Below are 17493 nucleotides of genomic sequence, written 5' to 3'. Positions count from 1 at the left end.
CTATTGTAAATGGAATTGTTTTCATATATTCTTTTTCAGTTTGTTCATTATTAGTGTATAGAAGTGCTAATGATTTTTCTATGTTGATTTTATATCCTGTTACCTTGCTGTAGCTATTGATGATGTCTAGAAGCTTCTGAGTAGAGTTTTTTGGGTCTTTAAGGTATAGGATCATGTCGTCTGCAAATAGGGATATTTTGACAGTTTCTTTACCTATTTGTATTCCTTTTATTCCTTCTTCTTGCTTATTTGCTCTGGCTAGGAATTCCAGTACTCTGTAATGCTTACTGATTGGATCACTATTCTTAAGTGTAACATACTCTGCTGTTCAGCCTTGCTCCAAGTTAACAAACCACTGGAGAACAGAAGCAAATGAGAACAGGGCTTCCGTTTTCTTACATCATTGTTAGTGCTGAGTTCAGTTCCCAATGGCTAGCAAGCTACTCCGAAGTCTTTGTTAGTCCACGTGTAAACAAATAGCTTCAACAGACCTCTGTGTCAATGAAGCAGCAAAGGTAGCCCCCTCGCCCTCCTCCACTTGAAGGTCTGGTGCTATTCCTTGTGGTCAGGCAAGAGCACCCTAATCCTCCCAGCACCCCCTAGTGACAGAATGTGTCATATGTACTTGTTCCTCAGCAGCATCAATTCTGGCTTCTTAGCCTAAAGAATTCCCAATGAAGAGAAACCAAAGCCAGAAGGAAAAAACAAAAAAAGGAATGTGAGGATTTCACAGATCATCTGAGGTGACATCAATTTGGAGACTGTGTTCTGTGGGGAACAGCAAAGGGCTTGATATCCCAGTCACAAAGACTCATTTGCAGGCTATGAGGGGTCTTGCCTAGGTGACCTCAGGCAAGGAAGCTTCTTGCAATCTGAGCATTTCTCCTCAGTCTTAGAATGTGGATATAGTTCCTGCCTCACAGGACTGTTTGGGAATAAAATAATACACGTAAAAGCACCTATTGCATGGCCTGTCACAACCTAGGTACTCAATAAAATGGTGTTTGAACATGAACATTACCTGAGGAATTAAGAAAAAGAACAACTTTCCCATCCATTAAATACTGAGTTAGCAAATTAGCAGTACGATTGCTTAGTTTATTTGGTTTATTTATACATAAGGCTTTAAAAGCATCAAAAACTAAGCCATCAAGGGAAATATGTTATTTAATAACCTTACAGTTCATTAATTTTAGCACAGTTGAAGGGTTTCCACTGAAGATGTAGCAGCCATCATCATTGTTTTCACAGTATAGTATGAAGACCAATGAGTAGACACACAGAGGCAAATTTGGGTTCATTAGAAAGAACCCTCTGGCGATTAGAGCCAGGGCTTCTGTGCTGCATGGTTCCATGGGACAATCCACCCAGACCACAAGCTGCACCTTAGCAGTTGGTTGTGCAGGGGGCAAATGCACTGCAGTCCCAGAGCCCTGGCTGGAGCTGTCCAGCCCACACACGTGGGCTGTTTGTGAATGAAGCTCCCTGTCATGGAATCTGTTCAATTGGTGGCAACATGACAGATGTCAAGGGTACTGAAGAGAGAGTTCCTGCTTTGGGTAGGAGTTTGACTGGGCTTTTCTCTTCCTAATTTGTGGAGCATCCATTGTATATCAGGTACAGACCTCAACCAAAGGTAAAATCATGAATTACCCTCACCTTCAGGAAGTTAGCAACCCTACCCACATTGTGATACTGTGTTCTCCACAGCACTTCAGTACCCTGAAGTAATTCCAGCTGTTTCCTTTCAGTAGTGGCAGCTGAATTGCATGGCTGTGCTTTCTCTTCTTCCTGAAAATATAAACCTGTTTTTTTCCCCATAGATTTGATGTGCACACTTGTGGACACATTGTTCTGTGATATCTGATTTAAGTGCTCAAATTTATTTGCTCTTCTCAAAAATTGGTTAATTCCCATTACAAAAGAGAAACTCAGGTAACTGTGATTTCAGTGAAAAGAAGCATCTTTTGATCTTAGAAAAGGCTGTGAAGAAAGAAAAAAGGCTAAACCTCTTAAAACCAAATATGTACAAACGAATAATGTCTTTTTGGGGAGGAAACTGAAAATGTTAGCGTCTAAAAGTAATGAGGTATTCTGGGTATGCTTGGTAGTCATAAAATACCACAAATAAACTAGGATTTTGCTTGTTGTCTGTGACAGTGTCATAGAGGTCAGTAGGATTTTGAGGGTCCTTTGCAGGAGGCACAATGTATGACTGATGTCCACGTTCATATTCTCCAGTGAGCACACGTACGTAATACATATGCTTTTTCCCATTTACATCTGGTCTGGAGTATATGTCATTGGCAGAATAATTGGCGTTTACAGCAAAATAGGTTCCCTTTCCATAACACACAGCTGTGAAGAGAAAAAAAAAACATTTTGAACTCAATGTGGCATATTATTCAATAGGTTGGCGCGATACATCAAACAATGTAAAAAAGAACATTCTTTTTAAACATTTGTGTGTGTGTGTCTCATTTTTAAGAATTAAATATTCCACCTCTTAGGGTCAGTCAGACCCTTTGGGAGGAAAAATACACTGACTGAGTCCTAGCCTGAAACTTGGGCTACCCGTTGGCCGCCTAGTGTAGGAGAACCAGTGCATCCATGCAACCCAGCATGGGTTCTCAGGGCTTACACTTCATTCACAGCAGCCAGATTACTCCCTTTCTTACCATTCTTTCCAGCGTAGCTGCGGTTGAAGCCATTTTTATTGACATGTGGCACTGAGCCAGCATCTGTCCCATGGAAGAGTTGCTTCTCATTCATTTTGTGGCCATTCTTGGCATCCATGGTTTTTTTCTTTGCTTGGTAGCTATTCCAGAGATCTGGATTCTGGATCCTTTCAATCTGTAAGTTAATAATAAAAATTACTCCTTTAGGGCCTAGAACACTTGACAAAGTATAGGAAACATTATCACTGGTTTTTATATAAAAAAAATTTACACTCAACGGAAAATTCAATGCCGGATAACAGCTTTCTGAATTCAGAAATCTTTTTAGATCAAGGATTTCATAAACACAGACACTGGGGCAAATTTTGCTTTAATTTTTAATGTCTTTCTTGCACAGTCTGAGAGCAAACATGACCGGGATCTTAAGCAGTTACCACATGAACTCTTCTGATTCTGCCTCTCCAACCCTTGCTTTTTGTGTGACCTCCAGTAACTGCTCCTAATGCTGTCTACCTTCCTCTGTCACGTTGCCATTTGCTTCCTCACTCCTCAGAGATATTGATTGACCTGTCAATGTTGGGAGAGACACTAGAATGTCTAAGCAAGAAGGAATGTAATTAATGGAAAATTCGTTTCTGGACCAGTTGGAAGAGTAGGGAATAAATCTTGATGGGGGGAATCTGGCTGTAGACTGAATTGAAGTGGCCAGGCTGAGACCATACCCTTTGGTTTCTAAGGCTATAAGTGGGCATTGCTTGAGTTCTGGATAACAGATCAGCTTTTAAACTAATCACTAAGTCATGGCACTTTCTGGTCCTGGGAGGTGTAAGCAGAGGGTAAATGTGGCTAGGGTATCTCATGAAAATGCACAAGCTAAAGGTTCCATGCTGTCAGAATCTTCTGCTAATCTATAGAACTCTCAAATTCAGTACCGTTTCGTGTCTTCATCTGATTTTTCTCCTCCTGTTGTTCATTTTTAAAAATTTTTTTTTATTATTCATATGTGCATACAATGCTTGGGTGATTTCTCCCCCCTGCCCCCACCCCCTCCCTTACCACTCACACCACCCCCTCCCTATCCCCCGCACCCCCTCGATACCCAGCAGAAACTATTTTGACCTTATCTCTAATTTTGTTGAGAGACTATAAGCAATAATAGGAAGGAACAAGGGTTTTTGCTAGTTGAATAAGGATAGCTATACAGGGAGTTGACTCACATTGATTTCCTGTGCATGTGTGTTACCTTCTAAATTAATTCTTCTCGAACAAACCTTTTCTCTAGTTCCTGGTCCCCTTCTCCTATTGGCGTCAGTTGCTTTAAAGTATCTGCTTTAGTTTCTCTGCATTGAATGCAACAAATGCTATCTAGTTTTTTAGGTGTCTTATCTATCCTCAAACCTCCCTTGTGTGCTCTCGCTTTTATCATGTGATCAAAGTTCAATCCCCTTGTTGTGTTTGCCCTTAATCTAATGTCTGCATATGAGGGAGAACATACGATTTTTGGTCTTTTGGGACAGGCTAACCTCACTCAAATAATGTTCTCCAATTCCATCCATTTACCAGCGAATGTTAACATTTCTTTCTTCTTCATGGCTGCATAAAATTCCATTGTGTATAGATACCACATTTTCTTGATCCATTCGTCCGTAGTGGGGCATCTTGGCTGTTTCCATAACTTGGCTGTTGTGTAGAAGTTGGATGAAATGTTCTGTAGACATCAAGTAGGCCCATTTGATCTATTGTATATTTTAGATCTTGGATTTCTTTATTGATATTTTTGTTTGGATCCTATCTATTGATGATACTGGGGTATTAAAGTCTCCCACAACCACTGTGTTGGAGTTAATATATGCTTTTAGGTCCTTCAGGGTATGTTTGATAAAATTGGGAGCGTTGACATTGGGTGCATATAGGTTGATAATTATTATTTCCTTTTGATCTATTTCTCCTTTTATTAGTATGGAATGTCCTTCTTTATCTCATTTGATCAATGTAGGTTTGAAGTCTCCTTTGTCAGAGATAAGTATTGCTACTCCTGCCTGTTTTCAGGGGCCATTGGCTTGGTAAATCTTCTTCCAGCCTTTCATCCTAAGCCTATGCTTATTTCTGTCGGTGAGACGGGTCTCCTGTAAGCAACAAATTGTTGGATCTTCCTTTTTAATCCATTTCATCAAGCGGTGCCTTTTGATGGGTGAATTAAGTCCGTTCACTTTACGTGTTAGTACTGATAGGTATGTGGTGATTCCTGTCATTTACTTGTCTTAGTTGTTTGAAGGTTTGATCATGTGTATCTAAGTTGAGGTTACTCTCTACTTTCTTGCTTTTTCTTTTCCTGTAGTTTGGTGCTTCCTGCCCTTTCATGGTTATGTTGGGTTTCACTTTCTGCATGCAGAATCCCTTGAAGAATCTTTTGTAGTGGTGGTTTTGTGGTCACATACTGTTTTAGTTTCTGCTTATCATGGAAGACTTTTATTGCTCCATCTATTTTGAATGATAGTTTTGCTGTGTAGAGCATCCTGGGGTTGAAGTTATTTTCATTCAGTGCCCGGAAGATCTCCCCAAGCTCTTCTTGCTTTTAATATTTCTGTTGAGAAGTCTGCTGTGATTTTGATGGGTTTGCCTTTGTATGTTATTTGTTTTTTCTCTCTTACAGTCCTCAATATTCTTTCCCTAGTTTCTGAATTTGTTGTTTCAATGATGATACATCATGGAGTAGTTCTGTTTTGATCTGGTCTGTTTGGTGTTCTGGAGGCCTCTTACATCTATATGGGAATAGCTTTGTCTAGATTTGGGAAATTTTCTGTTATTATTTTGTTGAATATATTACGCATTCCCTTTGCTTGCACCTCTTCTTCTTCGATGCCCATGATTCTCAGGTTTTGTCTTTTGATGGAGTTGGTGAGTTCTTGCATTTTCTTTTCACAGGTCTTGAGTTGTTTAATTAATAGTTCGGTTTTTCCTTTAATTACCATTTCATCTTCGAGTTCTGAGATTCTGTCTTCTGTTTGTTCTGTTCTGCTGGATTGGCCTTCCGTTTTGTTTTGCAATTCTGTTTTGTTCTTTTTTTGAGGTTTTCCATATCCTGGGTCATTTCCTCTTTAATGTTGTCTGTTTTTGTCCTGAGTTCATTTATCTCTTTATTAATCATGTTCTTCGTTTCACTTTGGTGTTTATACAGTGCTTCTATAGTTTCCTTTATGTCTTCTTTTGCTTTTTCAAATTCTCTATTTTGGTTGTCTTGGAATTTCTTGAGTGTCTCCTGTACATTTTGGTTGACCATATCCAGTATCGTCTCTATAAAATTCTCATTGAGTACCTGTAGTATGTCTTCTTTTAGATTATTCTTGTAGGCTTCATTGGGTTCTTTGGCATTGTTTATCTTCATTTTGTTGGAGTCTGGATCTGAGTATCTATTTTCTTCACTTCCCTCTGGTTCCTGTACTGATTTTTTGCTATGGGGAAACTGGTTTCCCTGTTGTTTCTGTCTTCCCGTCATTGTCCTTGGTGTTGTTACTGTCCCTGTACTGTGTGCAACTAAGTATTTTCTGGCTTGTAATAATAATGGTGATATTTAGAATGCAAAGGTGAGAGGAGATGGAAAGCAAAGAAGTTAAAGGAAAAGGAAAAAACAAACAAGTAGAAAAAAAGCAAAACAAAGAAACAAACAAAAATGTTTCAAAGATATAAACAGGGAGAGAGAGTGTACTATTCAACCGTAAGCTGAAAAGGCATTAGAGAGACAGAGGATTGAAAATAAAAAATAAAAAAAAAAAATAAATAAATGAAAAAAACATATATATACATAAAAATAAAAAAAAAAACTCCAAGTTCAATTGCAATTTTGGTGTTCGTCCCTCAGACTCCAATCCTGGAGATGGTGGCTCAGATGTTGTTCTGTAGGTGTCTCATCAAAGGGGAAAAATAAAATAAACCAAAACCGCACAAAAAAAAAAACCCCACAAAGTGTACCAAGTTCAAATGCAATTCAGTTTCAGTAAGTTTTTCAGCATGCAGGTGTAGTTTGGTTGTTGTCTCATCAAAGGTAGGGAGAGAGCGAAAAAGAGTCTGGAGACAGTTCTGTGAATGGCTATCTGAGGCTGTGGCTCACCTGCCCACTGCTGTCAGCCTGCTGTTGCTGGAGGCTTTATTTATGCAGATCTCAGGTGTGACCTTAGCACTCACCTGGCCCTGCAGACTTTGTTTACTCAGAATTCTCCTGTGCACGAGCTGCTGCCACAAGCTTTCCCCTTTCCAGGCACACTGGGGGAGGTGACACTGCACCCGCTTTCTCAGGCCAGCGTGTTTCTTTACAGCTCACGTGGGAAGTGGGTTTTCCCCTCTCCTGTGGAGTTTTCCTCCCACTGCCACTTTTACAAGCTTTCCTGCTCCTGGTTGCTGGGTGTGTGCCGCCACTCCTGCCTTCTCCAGACGGCTTGTTTATTTACAGTTCCATGAGGGATTCCCCTCCCTCACTCTTCAGCATTCAGGGCGCGCCCCCTCTTTGCTACGTGTCCTTATTGTTCTTATGCTTATTACTCAGTTTCTCTTTATTCCCTGGGTGGGGGTCGGTCTGTCCAGGGGGCTATGCTGATCTGGCCCAGGGTTGTCTGTGGGAGTACCACGTGCCTCTTAGCTCACCTTGTGGTCTGCGTCTTCCCAAGCCGTCTGGGCGCCGGTGTCTGGCAGTGGCGCGGGAGCCCTCCTAGTTTCTCCATTTAACGTGAAGTGGAGATGCTATGCGCAGGCTGGAGGTGTGGAGGGGTCAAAGTTTTGCCTCTTCTCAGTGGTTTTGTCTGTAAGGTGTATCTCCAGTGTCTCTCTAAGATTTTACTTTAGGAGGCACGCTTTCTGCTTCCTCCCTCTAGCCACCATCTTGGAATCCAACCCGTTGTTCATTTTTGATGTTTTTATTTTTAGTTAAGATACAGTCTGCCCTCTAGTTCAGTATCTAGCATTATCATGTTTTTTTCCTTAAAAGTTTAGAAAGTATTCTCAGTTCTTCAGTCTTTTATTTCTAAAGTTTTAAAGGTTGTATCATATATTTTTGAAATGTAATAACCACACAAGATAATTCTTTTAAGACCTGGGGTGTAGCTCAGTGGTCGAGTACATGCTTAGTATCTGTGAGGCCCTGGGTTCAATCTCCAGCACCACAAAAAAATTATTTCAAGTAATTTTTAAACCAATTCAGGGTTTTTAGTTGGATAAATTCTAAGGTCACACTTTGGAAATAAACTAAACTCTGTTTAGTAGGTTTATTATTAGCAAGAAGTTTCTGGTTATGTTAGATTACTTGTGTCAGACCAACCCTCTCACCAACAACTACTAAAAGTGGGGGAGAAAAGTGCAAGGATTTGATGAGACAAGATATTGGAGAGAGGGGAAATAAAAAGTGAAATAGTAAATCAGAAGGTAGTAAAATATCTTCTTTAAAGTGCCTAAAGAAAATAACTATCAGTCCAGAGTTCTATACCCAGTAAAAATATCCTTCAAAGAACAGAGGTGAAATAAAGACATTTTCATACAAAAACTGGAGCAAATTTACCACTACCAGATATGCATTCAGAGTTCTAACCCCAGACAGAAAATGATTCCAGTGGGAAGAAAGAGTAAATATGTTCATAAATGCTAGAAGCACAAAAGTCAGGAGGCAGATAAATGATCCTTAAAGTGTTCAAAGTTCAGCACATTCTCTAGGAAATGATAAACATACTGATCTATGCTAGTGTGTCGTTAGCTAAGCATAAACATAGTTTCTAGAGTAGTCAGAGTATGCATCATAATAGAATTCATAACCCACAACCTAATGGGGGAGACAATAGAATATGGGAATGCTTAATCCAAAAGAAGGAAAAGAGAAAAAAAGCAAAGTATAGATGTGATAAGCAGAAAATAAAGATTATTGTGGAATATTTAAATCCAAACATCAGTAAATACAGGAAGCCAATTAAGAATGCTATTTAAAATAAAAAAAACTATATGTTGCTAAGAGATGCTTCTTAAATAGTTACAGCAATTAAAACAAAAATGGAAAAAGACATGCTAATAACCAAAGGAATCTGGCATTGCTATTTTAACATTGTAATAATTTGATATAATTTTAAAACAATTTTATGTATAGTATAGGGTAAAACAAGTAAACTGCTGTTTTTAGGAAACAAAATTATAAGAGATATAAATATATATAAAAGTCTGTAATTAAATTTTAATTTAATCATGAATACCAATGCATGTTTTTCTAATCATTTGCCATGAAGGGATCTGGAAGTACCTCAGCAAGCAGTGAGCACTCAGCACCCAATGCTTGGCTGTGCTGAGAAGGGAAAGTCCAGGGTGAGGCTGCCAACCCATAGTAGGCCCCCCAGGGTCCACTGCACACATTGCTGAACACCTGGGATGTCATTCCTGCTCAATCTGAACTTTGCATCATCTCACAATATGCAATAAGCCACTATCAGAGCTGGTATTTTGAATGACACTTCTTTGCTATCTCAGAACTAGATCATCAAAGAGCTGCATGCTTGAATCCCATTGTGTCTTTCAAAGACTTTTCTTTCAATTAGGCACCAGTTTTATTCAACTCATTTGTATTAGGGATTAAAAAAAAGCATTATTTTGATCATGAATTTATAGTGAGGATGATTTTAAGAATATTCTCCAGTACTTGATCCTCAGGAGAAATCTTTCAGGAATCAATCTCAGTATTTTGAAGAGCTGTGAGTGTGTTCGTCAAATGCTTTGTCCTTTTATTGCAAATTTTGAGAGACTTGTAAGTTGGGTGTTTAATTATTTGCTTTGTGTACAAGGATATTTAGGGACATGTACAACTATCTAGGACTTCATGTTACATATTTTGTATCCTAGCAATACTTCATATCATCTTATTTTCCTTACTTTCCTGATCTCTTCATCCAATTTTCTTCATCTATTTATTTAACTTAAAAGTATAGGTATATATTTGTAGGACACTCTAAATCTTTAAAACTTATGTGTTTAACTGTACAAATAAAGAGAATGATTTTAGTGCAAACACAGAGTAAGGGAAATTTTCCAAAGAAAGAAAATGCAGGCCTTAATGGCAGACTCATTACTATGAGTGTAGGGTAGGCACTCAAATACCTATGACTTTCCTCAGAAAGGGGTGGAAGCTGGGAAAGAAATGCGGAAGGAAGGGAAAAGAGAATTGGAGTATTTTTTGGTTGTTGAACATACTTGGAGTATGTTCTAGAAACGCAAACCAAAGATCCACATTGGCAATACTGATTTGGGAGATGCCAACATTGAAATAATATCTGAAGCCAAGAAGGGTAAAAAAAATTCCCTGGTGAGGTACAGAGACAGAAGACCAAAGTATAAATCCTGTGAGTAAAATGAGATTGGGAGTTTGGGGGAGAAACAATGCCAGTGATAATGCAAGGAAAATTAAGGAGAAAAAAATAAAATATATTGCCACAGAAGTCAAGGAAGAATATAATTTTAAAAGACAATATTAATAATTTTTAAATGTGAAAGGTAAAGTAATTGAACAAAGAAAGGGCCATTGAACTTAACAGGATGTAAGTCTTGGCCTGCAAATAGAGGACGGAAGACTAGAATCCTGAATGAGGAGGCTTCATGTATCTCTGTGCTGTTTGCTGGTTATCAAATCCAAATTTGAAGCCATATCTTTGAAGTTTTATTAGTCTGCTTCACAAAGTAAATATGGTGAATCTTTAATATTCTAACATCATAGTGCCATTTTCTGTTATACTGTAATAACTGGCAAAAGAATCTTAATGTCTCAGTAATTATGGTGACATGAGTAGAATCTAGATTCTAATTATTAGTGCTGTAATTCTAAGTATTAAATGCATTAGGAAGTGACTGAAACTATATTTATACAGGACTGTGATATCACTTATTTCTACCCTCAGGGAACTCCACATCAGCAGCAGGCTTACCTTTTCTATGACAAAAGATGAACAGGTCTCATTAAACTTGCTAGCCACAGTGTTGTATTCTGGATCAGCAGGGAGCAGCTGGACCACACACAAATTCTGCTGCTTCATGTCTCTCCAGTGTGCAGGGAATTCAACTGCAAAGGAGACAGTTGAGGACTCTCTGAACATAGCCAGTATTTTTGAAAAACTGAATAGCACCTGTGTTCTGGTGTTACTATATCTTAGTCCTATGTGTTCAAGAAGTTCCCTATCTTTCTAGAATATTTTTTCAAGTGTGGACCACAAATAAACAATCAGAAATAACTGGAATGGTTGTTAAAGAGAAGAAGGAAAGGGCTGATAGTGTGATGAGTGGTAGATGGATTGCCTATCACACGTTGAGTGCCTGTGTTCAGTTCCCAGCACCTCCAAAAGAAGAAACATCACAGATGTGTTGAACCAGAATTTTTGAGGAGTAGATCCTGTACGTCTGCATCTTAACTCATTTGCATTTTCTGTTTAGCCTCTACTCTAAATTAATAAAACATTATTTCCCCCACCATGTTTTCAGTCGTTGCTACAGTTTTGCTTACACATGAACTTTTGCCAGAATATCTCATTTAACACTACAGGGCACTCAATATCTATTTTTTCATTCTTCACAATATTAAGATGTGGGCACATGGTAGGTTTTATGTGTGACGGTTGTGGTGACAGCTCTCTCTCTTACCAGTTAAGTAGAACACTATGTAATATGTCATTGTTAAGAATCTGAGGAGCTTATTCTCACTCATCTCACAAGAGACAAATATAGAATATGGGAAGCCAAGTTACTAGTTTTCAATGGGGGCTTATGTGGTTTGAAGACAAGAATGGGTGTCTATACAAGATAGTCATTCCTTTCCTGGAGATCTGATCCAGGAGGGGGATCCAAAGGATGATTCCTGATGTGTGTGTGTCCAGGAAACCTACTGTCCAGGGGATTTCTGGGAGTAGAATCAGGATCCTCCTTGGGTCATTAGTCACAAACATGACCTGACTGTCCTCCATTTCTATTCCTTTACTCTAATGTTCTAGAAATTTTTAATCAGTTTTCTTTAAGCCTATTGTTATCTTTGATTGAAGCAGCCTTTGAGTTGGCTCTGGGAAGTTTCTAAACAGTAGACATGGGAACAAATGCAAGGTCTGGCTACCGGTATCACTAATATATTCTTTCTTAGGATATTGGGCACATGCATGCTTGTTTTCTTGGCCATAATGTAAGCTCCTTAAGTTCAAAGAACAAGTTTTCTAGTTTATTCCATTGGCGTTGTGTGAATTTTGTCTACTTTAAAATTTGATGTATGTATAAAATAGTGTTAAGCCCAAAGTAGGTATAAAGTAGTGAATTGCAAGCATGAACGTTTAACTCACCTTCAGATTTTGTGAGGCGCTGAACAGTGAAGCTGTGTCCATTTGGACCTGTAGCAGTATATGTGCTGAAGTTCACTCTGTAGTCCTGATTATTAATTTTGACCACAGTGCTCTTGTCCTTTGCTCTCCTTGCATCTTCTAATTGCAGACTGGTTATTTTGTCAAAACGGCGAAAAATGTTATTGTCATTATATTGCCATTCTATAAATGCACTGATACAATCTGCTCGGTTTTCCTTTTCTTTGGCCAGTCTAACACTCTTGATCATTTCCTCGATTTCATCTCTAGCCTGTATCACATCTCTGCTAAGTCCCAAAACTTCAATCAGAGGTCTCTTCTGGTCCAGGGAAATGGTAATATTTAACCTCTTCTGCAGCTCATTCAGTTTCTGAGACTCCTTTTCACTGAAGTGTTTGATACATTCATCTTCACTGGTGTAAGAAAACTGCTCTTTTTTAATCAGCTCCTGTACCCAGGAGATAGTGTTGTCAACACAGTTTACATCTTCACCACACACCTGGAAAGTTGTCACTTCTGTTTTCTTCTCTAAAACCAAGGGATTCTGTTTTACGGGAGATTGCTTTGTAAAACCCAAAATGGCTAAAGAGAAAAAGATGGTTAATTATTTCTCATAGAACAGCAATATTAGGAACATGCATTTTATAACAGTGAACAACTCACAGGACACTTTAGACATCACAGATGGTTGGGGAGGAGGCTGAGACTCTTCTTTTTTTTTCATGTTGGCATAAAACACATCCAGTAATTGGGGCAGAAAGATAACAACTTTAACTTTTTTAACAGACTGAACTGATCTTTTCTGGATAAATTCTTCAATGGCATCAATTATGGCTTCAGCAACCTTATCTGGGTCTTGTTTGGCATTTCCTACAAAAGCAAATAATAAAAATGATTGGAGGGGGAATAAAAGATCCAACTGGAAAAGGCTAAAGAACATAAATTAGGGTTTCTTGTTTTTGCAGAATAAATTCCTGGTCCCCAACTCCTTTATCAACTGTAAACTTTCTAACAACACATCAAACAGTAACATTTTTGAAGTCCTAAGTATAGTAAGGAATTTTTGTTCCAGGATGTTCACAAACTAGCATCCAGAATGGAACCCTGGAACCTAACTTCTGATTTGTGACATTCATGTTGTCCTGTTCAGCTGATTCCAGCTCTGTGTTCCTCCCCACCTGTTACAAAGTGCAGGGAACTTTTCTTGGCTCACTAGTCTCTTCAAAAGATTTATAAAAAACAGAAGATGCTAATGAATGTTGAAACATGCTCCTTAGAGAGGAAAACAAGTTTTTACTCTGTCATCACTTGATTTTATGCATGTATCCATATTCTTCAGATATATTTGGAAATCTTATTTAAACTAAGGTAATTTTGTAAGATATCCAAAACTGTAAGCTACTTCTTATAATTTGTAATTCTTTGTACATAAGTTATCCTGAACCTCCAGGAAGTCTTCTCTTCTGTACTCAGTGAGATTTTACCCGATCCCTAAGGCTCAAGGTAATCACTGAGCAGAACCATTCCAGTTTTCAGAATGCTTTATAGTATGAAAAGCCACTGCCTAGGTAAGATCATGAAAAGTCTCTTTCCAGTTTAGGGAAGTGGTCCCATGAGAATGGCAGCTGTCAAAGTCACAATGTAGGCAATGTAAAAGTCCCTTGGTCAAGCTGGTTTGATAAGCTAAAAGCCCACTTGCATTATCATGTTGATGGTGTACACCTCCATTGCAGAAAATGAGAGTACATTTCTTTAACTTGGCTACACAGACAATTGTGGCAATGTAGACAATGACCATAATAAAGTTAACCAAGAGAGTTTGTCCAGGTTTGTTTTTTTTTTCATTTAGGTGATCAGGGAAAGAGGAAAATTCTGCTTTGCAAAGCTGTGTTTTTCTCATGGTATTTGGAAGAATTTAAATGGAAGCATTCAGATACATTGATCCACTCTCAATAATTATCTGCCATGTCCTATCATGACCTAGATTCTTCCCTTTCTACTTACTAGGAGACAGAGGATGTGAAATGTGAAAGGAACAGGTGTTCAACAGGTGAAGTATGGAAAATGCCAGGTGGAACTGTGCCACAGGCATGGCATGTTCAGCATGGCATGGCAGACTGAGTTTTGAGGAAGGAATGTGGCAGGTTTGAGGAAGCACTGAAGTAGGAAATCCATATCTAGTTAGGAAGTGATAATAAAAATTTAGGCAAAAGACAAGCGCTAAAGAAAGGGAGCCAGAATGAAGAGTCGGCTGTAGGGACTGAGGAGGTATTTAGGAAGTAAAGCCCGAGGATCTAGTGACCACCTGGGTTTATCCTTGACTCTTCCCTCCTCTTCTTTTGCCACCCAGAAACCCTCACTATACCATGGACTATGCTGTGTTGCAGTTGTTTATTTATGTGCATGCCTCACTGTCCTCATAAGGCTAGGTGCTCCTGTGGACTGTATCCTTTTCCTGTTCATCTTTCATTTCTTGTGCCTAAGCACATAATTATATAATCATAACAAGTAATGAACTTATGAATGTACGAGTTATAAAGAAGGTAGAGTCAAGGATTCCAGAAGAAAATGATGCTTTCCACATGGCTGGGGATATAAGAGGACAGTCAGGTATGAGGGGACAGGAACAAACAGGAGCTTGGAATTTGTGTTGAGGTTGTGGTTCTTGCAGGTAATGTTGATCATTCATTCTCTCCCCCAATGCAGGTGTCTGTAAGGAGCAGGGAGGAGTTTACTGCCAGAGTCTATCTTGATCACAGTCACAAATCAATTCATAAACAGTATGGAGTCATCTAAAAACCAGTTTAGGTGGTAATGAAGACAGCTAAAGAGGGCAAGCAAGGAGAACTTGCTAACCCTGGTTTATGTGTGTTGATTAGCAGTGCAGCCAGGTCAGAAAAAGAGAATACAGGTGGCAATGACCCAGAAATATTCAAACGTGTTCATATGTATACAAAATGAAAACTGCCTCCTTTCCTTGTTTCTTCTTTTGACTCCACCCAGGGACTACTCTAGGAAGATCTGGGCTGCTGCTTTATTGGCCCAAGTAATTTAAGGTAAAAACACAAGACAAGATCTTTGGGGCTAGGTGTTCAAAAAAGATAGACAGATAGATGACAGATAGATAGATGATAGATAGAGAGATAATAGATGATAGATAGGTAGATAGATACAAAGATAAAATATTAGCAAATCTTCTAGGAATGGATGATACCATAAAGGCAATTAAACTTTGAAGGATCATAAATTATACTTTTGGAAATAGAAAAATAGTAAGGTAGACATAGAATTACATCTATGACATTATGGGGAAATATATAGAATTGCAGAAAGCAATGTGGGTTAGAGGATTGGAGGAAGGCCCGGAGAGTGACAAGAGTGCCTGAATTTATTGAGACTAAATTTTGGAAAGCTTGGAATGCCAGTCTAAGACAGTCAAACTTTGATTTCTGAGGAAAATGACAGCTCATCGCTGGATGCTCTCTCACTTGGCCAGTCTAACCCATTCCCCTTTATCCTGAGAGTACATACCTCTCCTGATCAGTCCCCTTATGGGAGACCAAGCAGAAACCTCTCATCAGTGCACATGACTCAGATTCTTACAGCAGAACTCTTAAGGGCATCCTTCAGTAATGATGAACCCAAAGCACATAATTATTTGTGAAGGGTCCACAATCAGCACATAGTTTGAGAAACTTAAAACAAGCAAGTGGGCTGAAAAAGGAACATGGAAAGTTGAGTTCCTGACCCACTAGGTTTTAGAGACTGAGAAACTTCTACAGAGAGGTAGATGAAGGTCAACAAGCAGAGCTAACTATTGAGTTGCAGGCTGGAAATGCTCATCTGATAGTCAAATATATCCAGGCAGAAGTGTATGTGCTATATCCTGCATGGGGAGGAAACAGAGCAGCAAATTAAGAATTAAATGGAAGATATACAAGAAAGTGAAAAAGAAACAAACTGATGAAAGAGCATGAGAGATGGATGCCTTTTCTCTCCCCTGCCTTTCTTCCCTTCCCTACCTTCCTTTTCTTTCTCTTCTTTCTAATGTCCCATCAGTCTTTTCAGTTTCCTCCTCCTTCTTGTTCTTTTTCTCTGTTTTTGAGAAGGGGTCTCATTGTGTTGGCCAGGCTGTCCTCAAAACCTAGACTTATGTGCCTCAGAGACTATAGGCACTTGTGCCACTGCACCCATTTATTTTTTTTACCTCTTTTACTTAAAGCACCCATAGGCTTTGCTTATTCCCTCAGAGGTGCCTTGGCGTGAGGAAGCTGTCCACTCCTAGATCATTGCCACTGTCCTCACTTGAACTCGTTGTGTATCAACCACATTAACACTCGGCACAAATCCATGGGAAAGTGGACACAAACCTGTCCCAATAGCTGGGAGGCAAATGGATGAGTAATTCCGTTTTTCACATTCTTGCAACACACAGGAAACAGATTTCTTGACATTATTCCCACCATGAACATGAATAATATTCTTGCACTTCAGTGATCCACCTTCAGTAACTATATACTCATTGTTGCCCTGATGAGCTGGAAACATGGACAAAAAATACAAAATTAGATGCTGAACCTACTCTTTGTTTAGAAAGCAAAATGTCTGAGATGACAAGGAAGTATTTTGTGAATAAGAAACTCCTGAAACACTATCCTTGATGAAATTTTATTGCTTAATTTTGCTTTTCACTGTTACATTACTTTTCCTATCTAATTTTCTGTAATTGGAATTCTTTAATAAAATAGATGATTTTAAGACGCATGTGTTGTCTTCCCAGCCCCAAGACTTCTTGGTCTTTTCATAGCCTCCCATAGTCAGTCTTCTACTTAAAATTTACAACCAAAAGTATCATTGTCCTTACCCAGCCGAGCACATTCCATTTCCACATTTTGTCCTGCACCTTCTAAAATTGCTTTGGAGACTCCTATGTGAGAAAATCAAGATAGAAATAAACAAAAAGAAATCACTACAGTATAATTGGATTAGAAAATTTGCCTCATTATCATCAAAGGAGTCCTGTATCTGGGTATTACTGATAGCAACGAACAAAAATTCATAAAATAACTTACCAATTGTAGGAAACTGTCAAAATATTTTGAAATTATTAATTAATATAAGCAAGCCCATCTCATCAAAACCAGTATGGCTACTGAAACTCTCTTTCATAGGATCTACCTTGTTAATTATTACACTAGTCAAAATCATATGAGTGAAGTACCTGATTTGAGGTTAAATGTATTTGATGTTGAATTTACAATTATATCTGCTGCTTCTTTGGTGATGTCACCAGATGCCACCTTGAAGAGGATGGGGCCAATCTTCATTTCATACACTCCTAAAGTAGGGTTAGAGACAGCCCCATAGAAACCTGCCAAGAAAAAAAGTGGAGCCAATCACCAAGTCAGCAAGAGTAAGAACGACTTGGGTCTCAGGCTGCTTACATGCACCCCTTTCCGTGGGTT

The 17493-nt window shown here is 38.8% G+C and overlaps 1 protein-coding gene across 2 annotated transcripts in view; it reads right to left on the bottom strand.

Moving 5' to 3' along the window:
• Nucleotides 1-1077: 1077 nt before the first annotated feature.
• Nucleotides 1078-17493, bottom strand: part of LOC109698957 (protein mono-ADP-ribosyltransferase PARP14) — a 47829-nt gene continuing 31413 nt past the window's right edge. For both annotated transcript variants that reach the window (XM_020183410.2, XM_074073280.1), the window contains 8 exons: nucleotides 17250-17399; nucleotides 16893-16955; nucleotides 16399-16566; nucleotides 12692-12898; nucleotides 12011-12610; nucleotides 10619-10752; nucleotides 2679-2853; nucleotides 1078-2358 (listed from right to left, as the gene is read on the bottom strand). In XM_020183410.2, the coding sequence (XP_020038999.1) occupies nucleotides 2069-2358; nucleotides 2679-2853; nucleotides 10619-10752; nucleotides 12011-12610; nucleotides 12692-12898; nucleotides 16399-16566; nucleotides 16893-16955; nucleotides 17250-17399 (1787 nt within the window). In that variant the 3' untranslated portion in view covers nucleotides 1078-2068. The remainder of the gene's footprint in view (nucleotides 2359-2678; nucleotides 2854-10618; nucleotides 10753-12010; nucleotides 12611-12691; nucleotides 12899-16398; nucleotides 16567-16892; nucleotides 16956-17249; nucleotides 17400-17493) is intronic.

This window comes from Castor canadensis, chromosome 5, assembly GCF_047511655.1.
Source record: "Castor canadensis chromosome 5, mCasCan1.hap1v2, whole genome shotgun sequence".
NCBI classification, from domain to species: Eukaryota; Metazoa; Chordata; class Mammalia; order Rodentia; family Castoridae; genus Castor; species Castor canadensis.
This window is presented reverse-complemented; position numbering and strand designations above follow the sequence as displayed.